Source organism: Polyodon spathula, chromosome 16, assembly GCF_017654505.1.
Source record: "Polyodon spathula isolate WHYD16114869_AA chromosome 16, ASM1765450v1, whole genome shotgun sequence".
NCBI lineage: Eukaryota > Metazoa > Chordata > Actinopteri > Acipenseriformes > Polyodontidae > Polyodon > Polyodon spathula.
The window spans coordinates 29,834,956-29,856,328 of record NC_054549.1 but is presented as its reverse complement, the minus strand read 5'-3'; the positions used below and the strand labels follow the sequence as shown (position 1 = coordinate 29,856,328).

At 39.2% G+C, this 21,373-nt stretch overlaps 2 protein-coding genes across 2 annotated transcripts in view; one reads left to right on the top strand and one right to left on the bottom strand.

The window, feature by feature from the left end:
- Positions 1-427: 427 nt before the first annotated feature.
- On the top strand, positions 428-6,053 carry LOC121328209 (PAK4-inhibitor inka2-like). Its single transcript, XM_041272759.1, has 3 exons — positions 428-562; positions 747-791; positions 5,037-6,053. The coding sequence occupies exons 2-3, from the start codon at positions 789-791 to the stop codon at positions 5,952-5,954; spliced, it is 921 nt and encodes a 306-aa protein (XP_041128693.1). The 5' UTR covers positions 428-562; positions 747-788; the 3' UTR covers positions 5,955-6,053.
- A 1,702-nt stretch (positions 6,054-7,755) lies between these two features.
- The window catches only part of LOC121328988 (ubiquitin-like modifier-activating enzyme 1), a 77,765-nt gene continuing 64,147 nt past the window's right edge, over positions 7,756-21,373 (bottom strand). The window contains exons 23-25 of the mRNA XM_041274149.1: positions 16,746-16,847; positions 14,177-14,277; positions 7,756-9,426 (exon numbers count right to left, since the gene is read on the bottom strand). Of these exons, the coding sequence (XP_041130083.1) occupies positions 9,219-9,426; positions 14,177-14,277; positions 16,746-16,847 (411 nt within the window). The 3' untranslated portion in view covers positions 7,756-9,218. The remainder of the gene's footprint in view (positions 9,427-14,176; positions 14,278-16,745; positions 16,848-21,373) is intronic.

Sequence of the window (21,373 nt, the reverse complement as noted above, 5' to 3'; positions counted from 1 at the left end):
TCCAAATGTCATTGAATTGTATTTCATTTTCAATATTATAAAAACGATGTTTTCACTTCTCCAGTACTACGTCAATTTGGGCCAAATGGTCTGTGTATACAATGTCTGCTGGCATTGGCGCTAGCAAGTTGCCTTGTTGTGGAGACGGGAGCAAACGAATGCAAAGTAGTCCAGATGCTCCCGGCTACCTGTAAATGACCCTCACCACGACTATGACAGTCTGCCCCATCCTCCTTTGACTTCAACCATTTGACTCCGTGGGTACATCATTTTCCTTATCGAGGTACCAAGCGCAGCACACCCTTGTAATGCAATTTATCCACAGCTCAGATTTCAGGGGCACTGTCATTGGCTGAGACGGCGATGCTCAATTCTGACTGGCTGCTTATTACAGTAGAAGCAGGCACGATTTGTACAAAAGAGCAAGGCGCTGTGCTGCAGTGTGTTCAAAACGCATAAGTAAAGTTATTGAGTTAGTTATAGTTCTGAAGTCTCGGAGGTTTTGGTAACTGGAATTTGGTGTGGAATATCTGTTTTCCTGGACTCAAGAAGTCATCCTAATGTAAGCAGCTGTTGCTTTTTTACGTTTTAGAAAATTGCATGATTTCTAAAAAAAAAAAAAAAAAAAAAAAAAAAAAAAATAAATAAATAAAAAATAAAAAACTGTGTTGTTGTATTAGGAGGATAACTGCTATTGTCAACAAATAGTGACCGGTTTAAAAACGGGGCTTTTTTGTCTTCTATAGGAAAACGAATTGGATTTTGACAAAAGCAAACTGAAAAAAGAGATGGTAAGTTTTTTTTACTATATATATATATATTTGTTTGTTAAACAGGTGATTTTATATTTCAGCAAAGATAAAGTATGACCAAAACATGTTCTTTAAAACGTTGTGTACGTTTACAGTATTTTCTGAAACAAGTTTGAGAACTGCACTTCTACCATAACGAGTAAGGTGCTTCTATTTGTTCGTATGAGAACAACTTATTCTCAGGTTCCATGACAAGACATTTGTCTGTTCGTTGACTTTATTTACCTACCGCTGTATGATCTATGTGCTTGTAAATACTAGGAGACTAGATGTTTTTATGTGGGCCGTGTTTGCTAAGCGCAACCAAATGGTGACTTTTGTTGCTGATGTCTATAAAGATACACCCAGTGGGAAACCCCCAAAAATAACAACTAGAAACTGAACACGTCCCGTCCAGTGCTGGTAACCATGCAGAGTTGAATCATACTGATATTGCGTTTTGCTTTTCTGGGGTATTGCTGATTTACTGAAAGGTAGTTTACCCTGCTCTGTGAAACGCTTGCACAGACACTTGGCATCAGTTCGAACAACCTATTTCAGTTTGGATAACCTAGGCTTTGGCGCAAATATCTCTCTCGTTTTATTACTATCACTATCAGTTATAAAGCCTTTTTTGGGGGTTTATTTTTTGCTCGAATTCATTTGTTTGGTCAGAATTAGTTGAATTGGTCTAGGAATTTGATGGGTAATTGGCCTCATATCAATATGTATGTGAGTGGTGGTAGGGGGTGAGGGATTAGGAGCTTTGAACTTGTTTTACATTAGCATCATGCATGTTAGTAAGAGGGGATCAGTAAAGCTAATAAGAATTGGAAATGCCCTGAGGAGATGGATGGGACAATAAATGTGACTACTCTTTGGAATGTGCCCAGTTCCAGGTGTTAGACAAGTCAGTGTATTCTATACAAGAGGGGGACACTACAGTTTAGAGGGGGTGTGGGGAGGGGGGTAAACAACTGTATTTGCATAATGAGCTCTGGTAGGCTCCAGACCAACTTCTACAGTGGTGGTGGCCACAGAAACACCATCCTTGTACCAAGTTCCTGGATCCTTCTAATGAACACCAGAAATAATTCAACTGTTCCTTACCAGTCCACATTTTGGTTCCCAGTGATCCTTTTGTTATGTGTCTTCATTATTCTGTGGGCAGGGTTTCAGATATTGCAGTTGTGTGTGTGTATGTGTGTGCACCAATTTGACTGTGCTTAACAGAAGTGATATTGTTTTCACACACTGTAGGTATTAACTGTTTAGCCTATGAAAGAAATTGGAAGCATGCGGCAACTCTAAATATTTCAAGATGTCTCTAAAAACACAGCCCAGTTTGGCTGCAAGTTTTCCACACAGGGATCCAAAACCCTCTTGCTGCTTAAGCATTCTTAACCCATGCTGACATATCTGATCTGTTATTATAAAAGGGACAATAATGCATTTCTGGAACTTGGTTGTATCCTGACTTTCGACGCTGTCACCAGTTTGAAATCAGAGCGCCTAGGGGTTTTAACAAATCGTTTCTCTCCCCTCCTGTCACCCCCCTTCTCTCTCTTAGGGACCAATTTGGAGCCAAATAGCTGAATTTTCCACAGCTGTAATAACATAGCCATGCAGTACTAGTTCAAGTATTCACAACGTTTTTCACTCACATGTTTATCAATGTGAATAAGGCATATAGTTACATATGTGAATAGTTTAGCTGTTATATAGAATATTGTAAACATCCATGCAGACTACTGTTGGATTTTAATCCACACATAACCATACATGTTACGTGTAATGACATTTTAATTAAAGTGACTTTACAGTAAAGTATTTTATTGCCAGGACTACCACTGCATTTAAGCATCTGTGGTTTGCTTTTTTTCACTAAGCGGAGATGAAAAGCACCGCAACCCCCCCCCCCTCCTCACCGCACCGCTACGCAAGCCCCCTCCCTCTACATGCATATCGCACAATAACAGTGCTGTGCTTAGTATGTATTCAATGAATGTGTATTCACTTTATTTAAACTAATTTTCACTAGCAGAGAAAAAACCCTGTCTACTGGGAGTTGCTGCGGACCAGGGATTATACTGTATACACGCAGCGTACGTGCCTAAACACACAAGATGTGATCAAATTCAAATTCAAAAACAGCTTTATTGGCTGTACACATCTTTGCACTTGATACAGTACCATATTACATGCAGTCAGTTTGCCCCGAAATGATTCTTATAAGCGGATTGCTTGATTCTTACAAGCAGATTATTTTACATTGGTTAGGAGAGGAATGATTTTTTCCCAGTGGTTTTGATCACTATATGCGGTTGATTATTATATCAGTAATTCTTATAAACAGCGTGCACTGTAATTATATTTGCTGAAAACCACAAGAGATTGGAGGAGTACACATAATTGCTTAGAAAACAAACGGAACCATTTACCCAGGGGGTAGTAGAGATTTAAAAATGAAACCGAAAGAGGCTGCAACATTTGTTTGTAAAAAAAAAAAAAAGGAAGTATATTAACTATCCCTGCTGTGGTACAATTTACCTGCCTATTGGGGTTTAGAATAGTGTTTTCAGTTTGATTGCAGAGTAAACCATTTTAAACACCACTGTACTGGTACTATTTCACATAGCACATATTAAAAAAACAAACAAAAACATCTGTTGTCTTGCTGTATAAAAAGACATATCTGCTTACACTATGTTCCTAACATTTATACACACAACATAACTGTTCTCCAGCCAGTATTAATAGTTTTGTACATATTTGTGTCCTAGAGGGAGAATCAGTCAGAAGGTCTTGGCAGGAGAAACAACAATAACTCCTAACTGCTTCATTAGATGCTCAGTCTCCCAGCGGCTTGAAGGCTGATTTGGCCATCCTGTTAAAGAGTTCCTGTGACTCAGAGTCAAGGAAATGACTGCTCATGATCCTGTGAGGTTCACCACAGTTACTCTGCAATTGCAATCTACTTGGAAAAGAAACAGAGAGCCTGTTTCACTAGCATTTCTAACCATATAAACTGAATAACGTTTATAACAGTTTTACTTTATGTTCTTTAAAGGCTAGGCTAAATCACAGCCTGCTATATAATGGGGGGAGGGGGGAGCCTAAATAAACTAGGGATATTTTAATAGTATTTTGGGACTTCTGTGGGCTTATTTCTAAAAAGCATGGCTTGTTTAGAGATGTGGAAGGAAGAGCTGGGAGATCAGGTATAAGTGTCCCGTAATGGGCAAGGCACCTTTTGTGAACTGTCTGTTTTTTCAGCTGCCTGAGAGGAAGGGCTCTGGCAGTACCGAAACTGCCAAATAGCTATTGCTTCTGCCTGCAAGTCTCTGCCTGTCTTGGGAGCACAAGAGAGGTTTATAACTGTGGTTCAGCCTTTACTCCAACAAACAAAAACATATCTGTTGTAAAACTCCCAGAAACCTATCCTTCTTTCTAACCTGAGTGACCAAGAGTTTAACGCCTACAGTGCTGCAGGACTCTGCCACCATTTACCCTTTGGCTATGGCCAGCATACATCAAAGCTGTAACTGATCATGTCACTGATCATGTTCCTCAGCTATCCCAGATACTAATCTATTGTTATCTTTATCTATTCATTGAAGTCCTTGTTATACAACACATTTTATGGATTGGGGATCAGGGCTGTAGATCAGTGTTGGGGTCCATGCACATAGATGTTTTGAGTTGTGGAATCTGCACGCATAATTGTTTAAGCGAGTTTTAGAATTGGCTTTAAGAAGTAGGATTTTATACTTCAGATGTGGAACATGAAGTTCTTGTCGAAAGCTTATTCTACAAAGCACATTTCTAGTAAGTCCAACACAAACAGGATAAGGAAGTGTGACCTTTGAATCCAGGCAACTGTTTCCATCCTGCGGGAGTCAATCCTGTTCTGAGAGGTTGGCATGTGATCACAACTGCAGCAGCTTCAGGAAATATTGCCTTGTTGAGAGACAGAGAGAGAGAGAGAGGGAGGAAGAGAGAGAGCCTTCCGTCTTAGAACAAATGGAATATGAGCCCCAGTGCTCCCCATGCCATTTAAATACAGTTCATGGACATGAAATAAACAAAACATTGTGTCTAACTCATGCCCCCCTTTAAGATGCATCTGGTTCCCTTTGATTTTCATGGGATATTTGAATTGACAAATTTAATTTGACATGTTTCGTAACGTATTACTGGAAGACAGCTGTGGTTAACTGTTATCTGCTTCTCTTTTCTCCTCAGCTATGTGTGCGTGAGTCTGGTGACTGCCTCAGGGAACAGATGCAGTGCGTGATGAAGACTCTGCAGGACCTGAAGCAGATGAAACGGGGATTTAGGGCCTCTGTCAACCCCAGCCCCCTGTCTGCGAATGCCCGAGGCTGTCAGAAGAGGGTGCTGCAGAGGGAACGGCTTGCTCAGCTCCGCAACTCTGACATTTCCGAAACGGGCACCTACGACTCAGCCTTTTGCTTGGCAACAATGCAGGAGGAAGATGGCAGCGGCCGATTGGGTGTGGGCTCCCCCAGCAGTGAGAAGAGTCTGGAGTTTGACTCGGGTTACTCGGAGGCCTCCTGGCAAGATGATCCAGTTGTTCTTAGAAGGAGCAGAAACATCAGGGTGTCTTCGGGGGCATGTCTGCGTACCAACCGAGCGCCTAGTGGTCGAGTGAGGCCCAAATCCACGTCGGACGCTTGTTTGGAGCGTTGGACCTCCTTTGAGTCCAATGACCCTGAGGATTGGACTACTTCTTTGCTCACAAGGGGACGTAACCGCCAGCCTCTGGTCCTGGGTGACAACAGCTTTGCTGACCTCATTGAGAACTGGATGGACCTCCCTGACTGTCCAGAAGCGGCTGAACTGAAGCCCAATTCAGGGCGCCGCTTGGCCAAAGACTTTATGCTCAACATGCGCCGCAAGCTGGCTGGCATGTCACGGAATGGGGATGAGCGGGGGAAATCAGTCACGGGAAACCAAGCTAACAGAGCGGGAGCTCCTAAGCGCCTCTCCTGTCCAACCGGTTTCCAGGTCAGAGCTCCCTACTTCCACCAGTCACACACAGGGCTCCACGAAATGGGAACAGGCTTTTACCAGTTCACCGAACTCATGAAAACTGGGAGCCGGCAACCAATCATCTGCAACGACGTCATTGGTTATATTTAACCAGCCAAAATATAACCTACGAACTATTCTCTTCTTTTGTATTTTTTTGATGGTTTATATGTCATATTCAAAATGTTGTATTTTTCTTGAAAAATAAAGGCCACATCTTTACAAAAAATCAGTTTCTGTCCTCATTAAGGTTTACTTATACTAACAAGTAAACAGCTTAAAAATTAAATTTTATGTTTTTATTAATTTTAACTGAATTGATCTTGAAGCTAATTAAAAACAGCCACATGGATAATGATCGGATGGTTTCTGTACATTTTTCACAATATTGAAAAAAAAAATCACACATCTGGCCTTTAAATAAACATGTTCAAAGATATCATGTTAGAAACACCAATGACAGGCAGCTTTCCATCATATCCACATTGATCAAAAAGTGTGATGAGCCAAACCTTCAATCAAAAACAGGTAAAACAATTAGAAAATAACCACGCCCCCTGTGTGCATGCAGCTTCTAATCCTTTGAGGAGAAGATATCCTTGAGATAGAAAAGATTGATAGTCTCAAAGAATGAAAACTATCATTTTGTAAGACAATGGTTTCAGAATACATAAGAGGAGGCCAATTCTAACCAGTAGGGACATGACCCTGTTTAGAAGAGTGATTTGTCTCTGATTTTACAGGGTTAGTTCTCAGGGTTACAAATGTGTTTTATATAGAACTCTCTCTGAAAGGCCTTCAAGTGAGCTAGTCTTTAGAGGGAGCTGGTCACAACGAGAGAGTTTACTGTCTGAATTTTGCATTTAAAAAAAAAACAAAACACGAGAGAGTATAAATGTAAGAACACAAAATCTTTATTAAAGAAAATAAATGAAAGCGAGCTGCAGTACAAGGCATTCAAAGAGACAGCATGTTTGTATTTAGCCATTCCATCATTTCTCTGGGGGAGGCGGCAACAGCTGTGCACAGCTGGCAACCAGCAAAAACTTGTCCAGCTTACACGGTTCTCTCTGGCTTATAACCCAGAAAACCAAGTTAAAAATATCACAAATCCTAATATGGTTTAATCCGGTTATTAAATTAACACCACAAATACAAAGATACAGCTTTTTCTATTTTTCAAAACCCCATTTTATCCGTTTCAGAAATATATCCACACAAGCATGAAGGAAGAAAAGACTGCTGCGACATCACGTCTGGATTTGTTTACAGCTAACACAGTCTAATATCTCACACAGAATTTGTTTTATTTCAGTGTGAGTAGCAATGGTTGCCTTGTTGTACCAATATTGTCGCAGGAGAATATAAATATCCACACAACAAAACATTTGTAATTTAAAGTTCTGAAAGTTGCAGTGTCCAATAATCTATGTGGTCCTATGTCGGACCAGGTCCGACATCATCAAAAAGACATCAAGCACAGGTCCCTAGTTGTTTTTTCTCTGGAAGCCGAGAGAAGCAGAAAAAAAGAAGGTGGATCGGAACAATACGCATAGTTCCTAACAGACATAACATGGACATAAGCAAGATAGCTGCTCCCGTATCCAGTGCTCAAAGAATATCACAGGCATTTGCAAGTACAAGTATTTTATAGTAATAAAATAATGACTTGGACAGCATTATTGAGGAGTTTGGTGATAAAACAAGTGATCAGGAGATAATTTATCAGTATGCACTACTATGAAGAAATATGTGATAAATAAAGTGAACAAGGAGTGGGGCAGGGCTGGAGATGCAGTACTGAGTGTCATGTTGATATGCAGTGCCTTTTAAACCTGTTTTACTGTGAATAAAATTACTTTTAAACAGTGCATGTGAAAATAAATTGGACCTGATAGGCGCCAAGTGAATAAATGGACTGCAAAGGGTTAAAAATGTTTTTATTCTTGCATGATTTAGCATATCTTGTTGGCAGTCCAGTTTGTCTCCATACCCTCAGGGCACTTTAAACTGTAGGGACACACATTCCCATCTGGGTTTGTGTAGGGTGTCCAATTATTCAGTAATCTACTTACATGTTCTGACTTACAGTATCTGAATTACAGCAAATGAACACAGCAACCGGGACCGGCCTTACTCTATCTCATAGCTTTCCAAGCTGCCTGTACGGATTGTGATTAAGGATTTCCTTTGAGCGTGAGTAGGCTTTATTTGATAACTGCTGCCCAAAAAACAGAGGATGCCTAGAACTGCCTTTGAACTTTAAAACTCAGCAGTGAGACAATAAATCACAACGCACTCTTAACACTACACCCTACTGCTACGCAAAATAACAGTTATCCAATACCCTGTGTGACAAACAAAAGTACCATGGTAATAGAACTGCAGCTAAACAGTACGTTCCCCTAAGTGGCCAGGGCATTGATTTACTTTGTATTTATTGTGAAGAAAGTTTATGGCATACTGTACCACACAATGTCACTGAATATACAGTAAATCCTACTTGCTAGGAAAAGCTTTTACACTATATATTTGCTGTATGCAGGCTACTATTAAGAGTCCAGAGCCAAAGCTTTTTTTTGTGTGCCAAAGGCTACTTGTGTAACTAGTAATAAGTAAACACCACCTTGGTCTTTACTTGGTGTGTATAGTTCAATGTTTATTATGCATTAAAACATTTTAAACTGGCTGATCCCGTGATACAGACATCTTGTTTACTGAGGCAGCACGAAAGTAGCAGCAGGTGTGTTACAGCAGCACAGCAAGCCGTACACAGCCAAACATAATCAGTAAGAGTCAGGAATTATTAATGTGACACAGCCAAATTCATTTTTTGAGATACACATTTTTTTTTAAACTACAGCTATGTGACATCGCACAAAAAACAAACAAGCACGCAGTTAAACTATACTCCTCTCCTATCCAATGATATGCGTTAACAAGCTGTACTGCAAATTATAGTGGCCTAGCAAGTCAAAGAAACGAAGTGCGTTTATCGTGTTTACCCGATCACGGGAACAGAATGACACTTCAGTATGATTGTGTTTACACGATCACAAGCTGTTTGTTATGTTGTTTAGAACGGCATTAATGAATTTTGGGAGTTGTTTGCGGACCACCTGGAGTTAACTCTGATCCACAGGTTGGGAACCACTGCTATAGGGTAATGCAAAACTTTTGGCCATAGCTATATGCTGCAAAATGTTTTTAAGACTGACAGCATTATATTTAAGGTATACTACATTACAAAATGTTTCAATGTTAACATGCAAAATATTATCAACTAAACGCTGTTTGGAAGGTCTTTTTGTGATGTGCTTTACTGTTCTACTCTTAAATCATGTGGACAGTAATTTAGTTTCTAATGTGTTATTCCTAATGTTTTTCTTTCTGTATCCAGGAGAGGGGCGACTGGCCTGGCCAGGCCAGGCCAGGTTCAAATGACCGGAGGTAATACAGGATAAACGGGACCGTTAGGTTTTCCTCACTGTCATTCTCTTCTGCGAAGACTGGCGTCAGTTCCAGCACTTGCACATGATTGGGGATCTCCATATTAGTGACCTCTTGAATGGCTTCAGACACCCTGCAGACAGACAGACAGATTTATTATACTGGCCCAAACTTCAACAGTATTGCATCTCTTAATATACAGCATGAGAACTTACTTTAAAGTGTAAATACTAGTACTTTTGAATATCAAAATTAGTATTTCAGAACAGCATTTTTTTCAAGGTCTAACATCTAGCTTGGAGAGGGAAAGGTTCAAATAAACCCCCAGTATATATTGTGTGTAGTAAACATTCCACACCTTGTCTCCATAATCTTTAGCTACCAATACAACTGGCTTATTCCAGCTCCCTTCCAAAAACTGTGGCCATCTCTTCATTTATAACACCCAGGTGAAATATTCTGGCCAAACAATTACCATTCTGTGAGTGGTTTAGGTTCCCTGGCACCATGTCAAAGCAGTGCCAGAATGCAGGAGTGGAATGTTCCTTTCAGGAACCCAGGGAGGTATAAGGTAAGGACTCTTGTATAGTTAAGACTCCCAAGTGGACTGGAAACATATACACAGTCTGGACACTGTTGAAAACAAGTTGCCGAGACTCAACTTGATCCTGGCGTTTTATAAGAAACACATAAATTATTAATGTAATGAAACTCATGCAGAACAAAGAGGTATTCTTTTTTTAATTGAATATTCTGATAAGTGCAAAAAAAAAAATACTGAGAAAAACAATTGCATTTTTGGGCCCAGTTATTTGTCGGTTGTCATATTTTTATATTTAGGGCTTATATTTAAATAATAACACAAAAAAAAAAAAAAAAAAAAGAAAAAAAGTGTGACAAAGATGACTGCTTCGGATGTTGCTGTTAAAAATGCATTTTTCAAAATGATCTTAAGCCTTTGTTCCCTGTGAGTTGGTTTTAGTGGGGTCCCTGTGTTTATTTAAAACCCGGAAGAAACGTGTTGTTTGACGGAAGAGGGAGAAAAAAACAGGAGGGGAAATGGAGGGGGAGGGGAGGTCCAGGATGTTTATCCAACAATGCTGCCTCCCTGCCTCACGCACTCCTCCCTGCTCACTTCATCATAAGTAAGGGACCCCTCTGTCTAATGCTCTGTACACAATGCAGGTACAGCACAGAGATGAAGGTGGGTGATCGATAGCAGTGGCGGCTGATGCCTTTTTGCTCTCAGTCTGTCAATCAGTGAAAGGTGAGGGTCTCTTCTCGGAGCCAGACGCATAGCACATCAACAGACCGTGCAAATCCATAAGCGCCAAAGCTTCATGCAAACAGAGTAAGTAAAGAATGGAAATATAGAGAGACTTGACATAAGTAAATAGACAACCAAGTTTGAAAGAACACCTGTCTATTCTAACACTGGCAAAATATGATTGGGTTTACACTTTGTGGTGTAGCCTTTTGCCTTATGCAAGGCAGCAGTGCGCTGACACAAGATCAGCAATCGTGGTCTGCAGGATTGCAGCCCTATTCCTGGCACAGAATCTGTATTTGGGAGTCCTAGGAGGTGGGTTTACTGGGATTCTTTCACAGGGGTCGGTCAAAGATAGCACACACGTGCTCAATGGTGTTCATGTCTGTGATTGGCCTGGCCAGGCAGTGTTATGATGCCCTGACTCTCTTTCCATATTTGAGCTGCACAGGCGGTGGACAGTCACAACCCAAGATCTGAGAAGAAACTTCTGCCCGATACAGTAACGTTCTCCACAGGTGAGAGTGCCTGTATATGCCAATGGTTATCTGTCCAAAGAGAGCAGGATTTTTATGGAAAAACTCAAAGTCGATAGCCGGTAATCTTACCACTGGGTAGCTGAATCAGGAAAGTGTTACTTTCTTCAAGCGAGAGTGCAGAAGATAGGAGCGGTGTAAAAGCGTCACATCAGAAGAAACCAGGACATTTTGTGGCATTAATATTACATGGAGCAGCCATTCATTGGCAAAAATTAAAAACTGAACCTGCACTGACCTGGTAAGAGATGATAGGAATAGTACTAGAAAAAACATCAACTGCACATCGATTGGGGAAAGAAACGAAACAGCCTTTAAAGGATTTCTGATAATAAAACATTTTAAACTAGTAAAGGAGCTACACTGCATGGCTGTAATCCAATCTTGTTGTTTGGATGACTTTATTATTGTTAAGTTGCGATTTAATGAGTTATCTCATGTGGCACTTCATCCGAAACCCCCTATTTATATCACTGTCTTGAAATTCACCCCAAGCCAGCTATTACAAGACTGTATATTACATTATATTAGATTAATTGTTTTTATAACCTGAAACTGACTGCATTCTGTGACCTAAGCTCAGCTCCTGTGAAGGTCTAGCTATCAACAAGACTTTGTGGGTATAAATCTTTTAAAAAAGTAAACTCTTTTCTCATTTCTTGGTTCAAACCTTGCACTCTTCTCATATTTTTTCTCATGCACATGGATACACTGACATTTTGTTCCGGAATACAGAGAAGGTACACTTCCCTGTTGCATGTTAGTCACAAGGCAGCAGATCCGACAGAGGACAGATTACCAGTTTTTCAAAAGTGAATCTATCTGTGAATCTGTAGATAATTTGCTGAATTATTTAGAAATGTATACACCCGATTATTTTACCCCAGTTTTCTCCCCAATTTACAATTATGTTCCCTCACTAGCAAGTCATATCCACACAGCTCAGGAGAACTGAAGGTTCAGAGGGAGTCCTCCAATCCCAAGAACAAGCCAATTTTCTCTTTTAAACCCAGGAACTCGAAAGCAGATGTCAGTGAGCTACCAGCCTCTGGAGGACAAAGGCTAGCCCTGTAGGAGTCTGTCTGAGCTCACCAGGAGCCTGGCCAGTAGGGCCCTCTGTAGCATGATGAGGAGAAACAGTCCCTTCTGGTTTTGCCTTCCTAACCTCTGGGAGTGTCAGAGACAATGTGACCCACAGCCAGGACTTGAACCTGTGTTCCCTGACTCTATGACTCACTCTGCACACCACCACGGCCATGCTTTTACAAGGATAACCATTCGGGAACCCACATCTAGAACAATTGAACCATGTTTACAGTATTATGGGCAGGTCTTTTAAATATTGTGTTGCATATGTCTCAATACAGCCTCTCAGTTGAAACTGCAGTGTATAAATGGTTTGTCCCAAACCCCACCCTGTATTATTTCAATCTGCCACCATCATGTCATCATTACATCAATGGTCTCAAAATGAAATTATCATATTGACTGTAACAACTTATTAAAATGCATGGAGAAGTTTGATAACAAAATGGCATCATGGAAAGGTCAAATGACTCAAAGGTACTGCAGTTCAGCCGAATAAACTCAGTAAAAACTCAGTAAAAACCATTTTGCTCCCCCAGTGGAAAGACTTGTTAGGTAGTCGACAACAACATTCATTAGTCCATAATATTACAAAACAGTGTGTCACCAGTTCTTACTCAGTGCTTTGCCTAAAGTATGTGAATAAATTAACTACACCAACTATAAGTGTCAGGAAGGACCAGGTGAGTGGTTTCTTGCTAGTGTTCCTTTCACAAACTTTGCGCTCAGTTCACAATAGGGCCATATGTTATTTAAAAACGAGTCATGTACAGTGGTAAACAATCTGCATAGATTAAACATTCATACTATTTGTTTTTGTTAGAAAATGGCTGTGTATGACTGTTTGTATCATTCTATTTCTATTTACAACTCATAAGAGCTCTCTGAGTTGTGCTGTGGTCAGTTTTAGATTTCAAAGTTAAAAAATGTAACCCACAAAAAAGGGAGAGCCAAACACATCATTATGTTGCATTACTGCTACAGCATGTCTAAATGGCTGTGAATGGGGGCAGTTCCCACCCCCACCCAAAACTAATTTTAAATGTTTTATCTGAGGTAATGGTTCACATTTACAAACATATTCCTTTCATTTGTAAGGCTGTAAAGTCACCAATTCTCTAGTATTCAGGTCATAATTCAACATTAATAACAAACAACCCTACACTGCTTCCTTTTTCTCCAAGGCCACCAGATATGAAAGGCTAGTGCACTAACCTGCAACTAAAGCCACCTTTGGAGAATGTAAACAAGACAGGACGCTGAAAAAAAGTCCACTTTCTAGTAGAGTGCACAGGCTGAACCGTGGAAGAATGCAGTAAACGGACACCCATTATACAGCAACTTCAAATGTCAATGTTGACACAAACACAAGTTCAGGAAATTCAACATGAGATTTACAGCCAGGTTTTGGGAGTCAATCGTCTCTTCAGAATGATGGTTGTTTTTGCAAAGAGAGAGGAGAGCGAGCAGTCAGGCCGAGAAACCCTTCTTTGTTCAGAGCTGCAGAACGAGACCCTCTGGGACCCCCCCGAGTAAACAAACAGATCGTTAACTAAAGTAAGATAGTAATTGATAGTTTTCACAGGGTGATTTAAAGGATAATTAAGGATGACACAAATGAGGGTATAATGTGTCACCCAGAGATTCTTAGTGTTTGTCTTCCACGATTGTGTAAATGAGGTTATAGACTCAGGTTTGTGTAAGCTAGGCTGCAGTGCGACTGTGATAAATGTGGTCTGGAGGTAATGAATAGTTCAGTGAGTGCTGGGGTGCAGAGTGGAAGGTATGTTGGTTGGAAATAGGATTTCCCTTGCATAGCAGATTGAACAATTCCAGGTTTAGACACACCCAAGCTTGTAACAATCACACAGCAGAGGAGGGCTTTCATACATGGTTACCTGTTACAACCATCTAGAATTAGATCTTATTGAGAGAACAAGATGTATATCAAGACTTAGTCAGTGCTTGTAGGGTGCCAATGGACTGTTGAGTACCTTTGTTTCAGCCTTTTAGTGCGTTTCTCCTCAGAATTGCCGGAGTAGTACAGCATTGACGCTCCATAAAACAGTTGGGTTATCTCCAGGCTGTATGTGATCTGGGAGAGAAACAGAGAGAGAAACAGACAAAATGAGTCTGACTTTTTGTTATTTTTGTTCATGGGGAGGTGCAAGATCTACAAAATGCAACCATTGCCATAGCAACACAGATAAACAGGGGCATATTTCAATAATTCTTTACCTGTTTTGTTACATTTATTGAAGATGTGCAAATATTTAAAATACATCACAATAGATAAACAACTGCATTCTGTTACCTGTAGGTCATATAATGTGGTAGCAGCTCGACCACATGAAGTTATAAGGACTAAAACTTATTAAGAAGCAAACTGCACTGGTTCCCATTGATGGTGCAATGGATGGTCGTCTTATACCTGGGGCAGTTTTCAGGAGCGACACAATGCTCTTGGTGTGTTATGGTAAAGTGGGTCAAATTACAGAAATGCTGGTAGCCGAGATGCCCAGGCACGTGCAGAGACTTGTCCCAAATCCTTCTGTAAAACCCGCAATCTGATAAATGCATTCTAGGAGCCTATAGAAACTGTCAATGGCAGTCTGGCCTGTCTTTTAAGTTTTTGTTATCTCTTTCAACCTTCAAGCTGCCTGAATCAAATTTCTCAAGGTTCAAAAAAAGCTCACAAGTTCAATTAGTATATATAGTATATAATATATATATTATATCTGTATATATATATATATATATATATATATTATATAGATATAGATATATATATAATATATATATAATATAATAACTCTATGATAACATAAATTATGCCCGGCTCTTTACCTCTCAAACTAAACTGAATTCCTAGGGTATTCCTGGGGAGGGTTGGTGGGATGGGGAATAGATTCTCTACTTAACATTGCTTCTAGTGTAATTTTTCAGAAAGAAGTAACACACTCAATACAAGTTAATTCATGAAGTATCTAGGACATTTATTTGAGGTCTTTTAATACATAATTTTAAATAGTTTAATACAGAGCTTACATATATCAAGGGGTTGTGAAAAAATTTAATTTAAATAAATAAATAAATAAAATAAATTCTAATTTCATCTGAAAAGGGTATAAAACTAAAATAGTCATTAAAGTAATAGACGGATTATTTTATTAAGGTTGTGTAGCTGCAATAGAGCAAGGATACTTTCTTAAGCAAAGCTTCTGACATTTGGTACAATTAAGATAATGACTCCATTTTAACCGATTTCCCCCTGCCTTGTGTGAAAGTGTGGAATGAAAGTAAAATTAAACCCTTTATTTAAATTCAAAATTTAACCTGAAAACAGTGCAAATAATAAAACCCCAAAATAAGAACATACCGTACTTCTACATTCACACTCCAAAAGCAGGGGGTGGCAGTTTAGTTCACAGAGTGACAGTCAATGAGATTCAAGCATGAAGGAAGCTTGTGTGCCTGCAGCTAAAACTACGTCACATAATGTAAGCAAACTGGTAGGTCAACAATGTATAGTTTCCAATTTCCCACCAAAGCAAGAACATCCAAAGCATTTAATAAACATTCACCAAGGAATCATATTTTATCTATTGCTGAACATTGTAATAAACTGTAGCTTTATATTAAGATACAACTCTCTTATACCTTTCAAGATAGGGTCAACTGAATATATGAACTTATTACAAAAGCATATGTAAAGTATTATCAAGAAAGATCATTTTAATCAAAGCGGGTTCTTTTAAACTAGTTTTTGTGATAAAAAGAAAAGAACAGCATCAGAGACAGACATGATTAAAGATGATCTGGTGTTAATTGCAGATAAAAGGCCTGGCACAGGTAGAAAGCCTCTGCCTCTCTTCACTCTAATTGAAAGCAGATGAATAGAGCAATACTGAACCTGTACGGACGCGCTGTGCCTCACCTCTAATCTCTGAGCAGGTATAGTGACTTCACGTAACCACATCTCAGCCCTTCAGCAAAACGTGTCTCTTCACACATTGGGACATGCGGTTTCATTGAATTAAATAATCACCAGGCGCCCTCTGAGCTTCATTACAGTAAATAGGACAGATTAAAAAGACTACACTAACTTAACTGTCTCAGTTTTTTGTATGAAATAAAGTTTTAAAAAATGATATAGGGGCATACCCAAGACCGGGACCATTTAACTGGGCTTAGGTGTTAAGTGAAGGTTTTTTTTTTTTTTTACACTAAACCGTACTGAAGAAGTGAATACTTATTATCTGTTTTCTCTATGGTTTTCTATTGCTGTTTCTGCATAGATTACTATTTGCCATGTGTACTAGCTAATGCTTGCTTCTGAAAAGATGTCTCAAGGCTGATTGTGGGGAAGCATATTTGTGCTGCGCTATACGCTGAAGCATATAGATAAAGCACTGTGCGTTGTGATTAGTTCTAAGGAACAAAATGCAGCATATCCTAGTGACCTAGTGGGGAGGAATAGGAGGCTGTGGCCCAGCTGTTTGAAATTATAAAACTATTTTTCCTCATGAGAAAGCTGATCAAGAAGTCAGGTGGTGGAGTTACCTTGAAGTGATCCAGGAGGTCAGTCACGGTCATCTCCTCTCCATCAGCCTTGAAGCCCTGGATGGGGAAGTGATGCCAAAGAGTATACTCCAGCTCTGAGACCTGGGGCGAGAGATAAAACAAAGAATCTGACACTGCTATTTCATACTGTTCTAGCCAGACAAGGCTTGTTTAAGCCAACTTCATCCTTGGATCAAAGGGAGGTCCAGTGCTGTTGGAGTGCTGTGCCACACAGCTCCCCTTCGAACCTTCCCAAGAACTGAAGCAATCGGTGCCAGAACTTGTCATCTTTATTGCAGTTATTCAAGTCCTGTGATCATAGTCCTAGAACTGAAGGTGCGTGTGTCATACCCCTCCATGCAGTACCAAACACGTCATAGCTGTCAGAGCAAGAACCGTTTAACTATTATCAGCCATGCACGGCCTGTGCTCTAACTGTGTAGGCTGAAGGCATGTCTATAGCCATATCTTGTGAGTTGGTGAATATAGGATACACACAGCAAAGGTGTCATTTAAATATCTGCATTGCATTGAAACAGAGCTCACAATTGTTTCTTGAAATACCCTGACAGGTAAACCACTTCACAGATAACGCTACCCTCTAAAAATATGTAGATGATTATCCTGAAGCTGCCTGATACGTGTTGAAGTATAACCATTATAAATCTCAAGGGTAACAAATGAGCATTCTACCTTCTGTTCTGAACTTTAACTTCCATGTGTGCCCTCAAGTCCTACCCAACTAGCCCATTTACTCTGCTCAGTGCATGTCTTTTATTGAGTGATATTTTCAATGAAGAGGTTCTGTCTGCTGATGTGCAATTTGTGTGTGTGTGTGTGAGTGTGAGTGTGCGTGTGCGTGTACCTGTGTGTAGGGCGTTGTCTAACATGCCAGGCTATTAGTATTGATGTCAGGTCTACTTTATTAAAGATTCTTTGGTTAGTAATGCCTCTTTATGACAGAACTCACCCGATGATTACACATCTTTACAGATGGGGAACCCCCTGCTTTTTCCAAGTGCTTTCAAGCATGGGATTCATTCATGTTAACAGCTGCAGATGGATATTAACTTTTTATTGTTATTTTAGATTTTTACTTTTTATTTAAACTCTGCCAATTCTGAGATCAAATATATTTGATCTGTAGATAGTGTGTTTGTATTCGTTTTAATATTCTTGAGCTTTAAGTTTTATTGCCTTTTTATGTCTAAGTGTTGGCTGTTTTCCAGCTACCATAAAATCAAATCAGAATAAATAGAATTAAATTAGTACTTGTTAAAAACAACGGTATGAAGCTGTTTGTCTGTCCCCAGAGCAAGTACTACACATCAAGGAATTGTTGCATTTAATCCTACAATATTTTGAATTTATTTACATGTGTGAAATAATAATAATAATAATAATAATAATAATAATAATAATAATAATAATAATAATAATAATAATAATAATAATAATCCATTATATTCTCACACTTAGCTTATTATTGATTAAAAAGTCAGTTTTAATTTGTAATAGTGACAGACCTGAATAACTACTTTGTTCCCACGCTTTTGTTGAGTTATCATTGCATTTACTTCCTTCTTAGTTTATTTTTATTTGAAAAGGGTGTATGCCTGTATTATTTATATATCTCCATCATTCATCCACACCTCGTTCCCACTCAAACCTGGACCTTCCCAACCACCCAAACTGGGAGGAGCGTCCCAAATTTGAAGCACTGCGTTGAATTGTTCCCACTCAACCTTGTTTCACTCTGAACGGCAGTGGTTTATACAAATCTCTTAATTCACATACATTCCTGAAAATCTTCTTTTGTCATACATTCTTCTTATGCATGAACACAAATTTACTGACAGAAATTCACAGTATTTTCATCAAACACGGTTTCTGGCACTACAATTCTTACTGGATAAAACTTAAAAAGTCATTAAAAATGTAATTTATAAGACCCACTGATTAAGAGTCAGTAGCTGAAAATGGTTGGGTAACAGGCTAATGTCTTGCTGTCTTGAAATGTTTTTCACTTTCAGATATTACTAATCTTTTGTAGATGTTGTTACTACAGTTTACAACTTGCAATTTTTGAAAGTGCAGTTTTTTAGTGCACTGGAATGCAGAGCAGTTTTATAATGAATATTGGGTCCTTGTTCAAACACTGACCCAGACTGTAATTGGAAACCCACTAGTTTTACCAGTAAAGCAGACTTTTTAAATGATTTCAGGCTCCACTCTCCACCCATTCCCACATTTGTGTGTGTTGCATGTTTTATATGTGCAATGCCCCACACTGGGATGTTGTGTGTGAGCCATGTGTATGGAAGCTGGGATCCCCCCCCTCTCTCAGATGAAATACTTTATTCCAGCCCCCCTCCCCTCTCTCTGTGTCAGGAAGGGCCTGCCAGGACTTGCGAGCCACGCCTGAGTGAGCACAATGCAGCTGGAACTGAGACAAGGTCACCACAGGCATCCCAACTGTACACAACAGAGGCACGCTCTTGTAATCTAAATCACGGGTCTTGTAATCAACTGCAGCCACACGCTGCAGCAAAACATTGATTTTTCTTGTTTCCCAAAGTCATGTTTTTTTCAGCCCAAAAATAAGACTCAAATACAGAATTTAAAAACTATTTAAAAACTATTATTTGATAATGATCATTTGTATTATTTTATTCTTATTCAGACTTAATTCACACACACACACACACACACACACACACTATATATATCATATATATATATATATATATATATATATATATATATATATATATATATATATAGATTATATATATTATAATAATTAGAAAATGCATTTTCTTTCATTTCGGGGTGAATTACATATTATGGTTTTGAAATATCACAGTTGTCATACTTAATGTAGTTGTCTTGATGTTTAGAACCTTTTTATATGTCATCATATCCTGATGACTTTTAAAAAGTTTAAAGCACCCAAGTGGCCTCAGAGGAGCTCTTAGAAATATATCTTATCTCTAAGTTCAGCTGGTACACAAAAGTGTAACCAGTAATCTGTCCCCCTGCAACATTCTGTTTTCTAGTGGATTTGTTACACATGGTACTCGCAAATTATATATTTCTTACCTCCACAAAGAGGTTCTTAATACTGCAGTGTAAAATAAGTGCACTAAAAGTTTGACCCTTTCCTATTGGATGACAGCATAGTGAATGGCTCCTGCTTCTTCAGTTGTCTTCTTGGCTATCCTCCCTGCTGAACAGCACAACCAGTCTGCTCTGCTTGCCTTGTGCCAGCCTGTTACTAACAGTAAAAACACAAACCACACAACCAGAACTCCAGCCTTGCAGCACTGACATTGGCTTAAGGCTGACTTCCATGTTAGATGGAATGTGTTTCTTCTGACTTTTACAGCTTTTTAATTTGGGACTTCAATATGCATTTGAGACTTCAATCAAGCACGTTGTTGATCTTTATTCCAGAACGTGTCACTTCTGCATGTGTTCCGGAATTCTTTGGCACAAGCTCAATGGTGCTCCAAATCCCATTTCTTTAAATACCAGAGCTGTTTAAATACCAGAGCTTGTTTGTAAAGCTTGTTAGGTGGGCTCAGCCTAAAGCCTCAGCTCTTCCTTGGCCATTTAAGGCAGCAAACAAAAAACATCCTGAAAATAATTTCCAAACAAACTCTGAAGACAACGATATGGACACAAACAGATAACTCACCTGTCACATAGGGCATATTGCGAATACATTCACACATAACATAAGACAGGGGGCCTGTTTAATGATCTAAACAGTATCAGATCTGAATACTGTTGGGGTTTTCACCACCAGATCCATGAGGTAGAACAGTGTTAAACACTTGCTGTAACTTCTTATTTTTCTAATAGAATACACACTTCAAAAGACACTTAATTACACAGATACAAGTCAATGGATGTCTCCATCTAAAGTTCATACAGTGATACGGCTTCCTTATATATTAACTGTATTATATATTATATCATTATATTACACTAATAAAATGTCTTGTGTAGACCTGGGAAAAGCATGAAAAACTGCTAAATTGCCATGCAAAATGACCATGGTAAACATTTACAAGGGAGCTCTGGCTGGAGGTCATAGAAAACAAGTGCTACAATGTGCTCTTTCCAATCATCAGTGCTTCGAGGCTTGGTCACATATCGAACTTGTGATGTTTTAGGACTCCCTAAAGGAAGAAATCTAGTGCTGTAAATTCACATAACATGCACGGGCACTCAACAGGTCTGTGTCAGCCAAACTCTGGGAGTTTTAACTTGAGGTAGTAGCAAAAGTCCACCTGCCTATAATGACTTCTCACATGAATCGGCTTCGATAAATATTCCCCACGTTAAACCACATGTATGTAATGTCTATCTGTTGATCAATGCCACTGTCAATTTGTTTCTTGTGTGGCCCATGAACCACAGCTGTATGCAAATAAGTGAGTCATTCAATAAACCTGCAATAGGACAAGTACTTTATGTTTATTATAAACGTCTCCGGTTTGTAAAGTTACTTCTGGAATACCCTATATGCAGCATAGCTGTAGACCCAGTGTGACTCAGCATGCACCAAAAAAAAAAGAAAAGAAAATTAAGACTGTTAAATTAATATTACTGCTTTATTG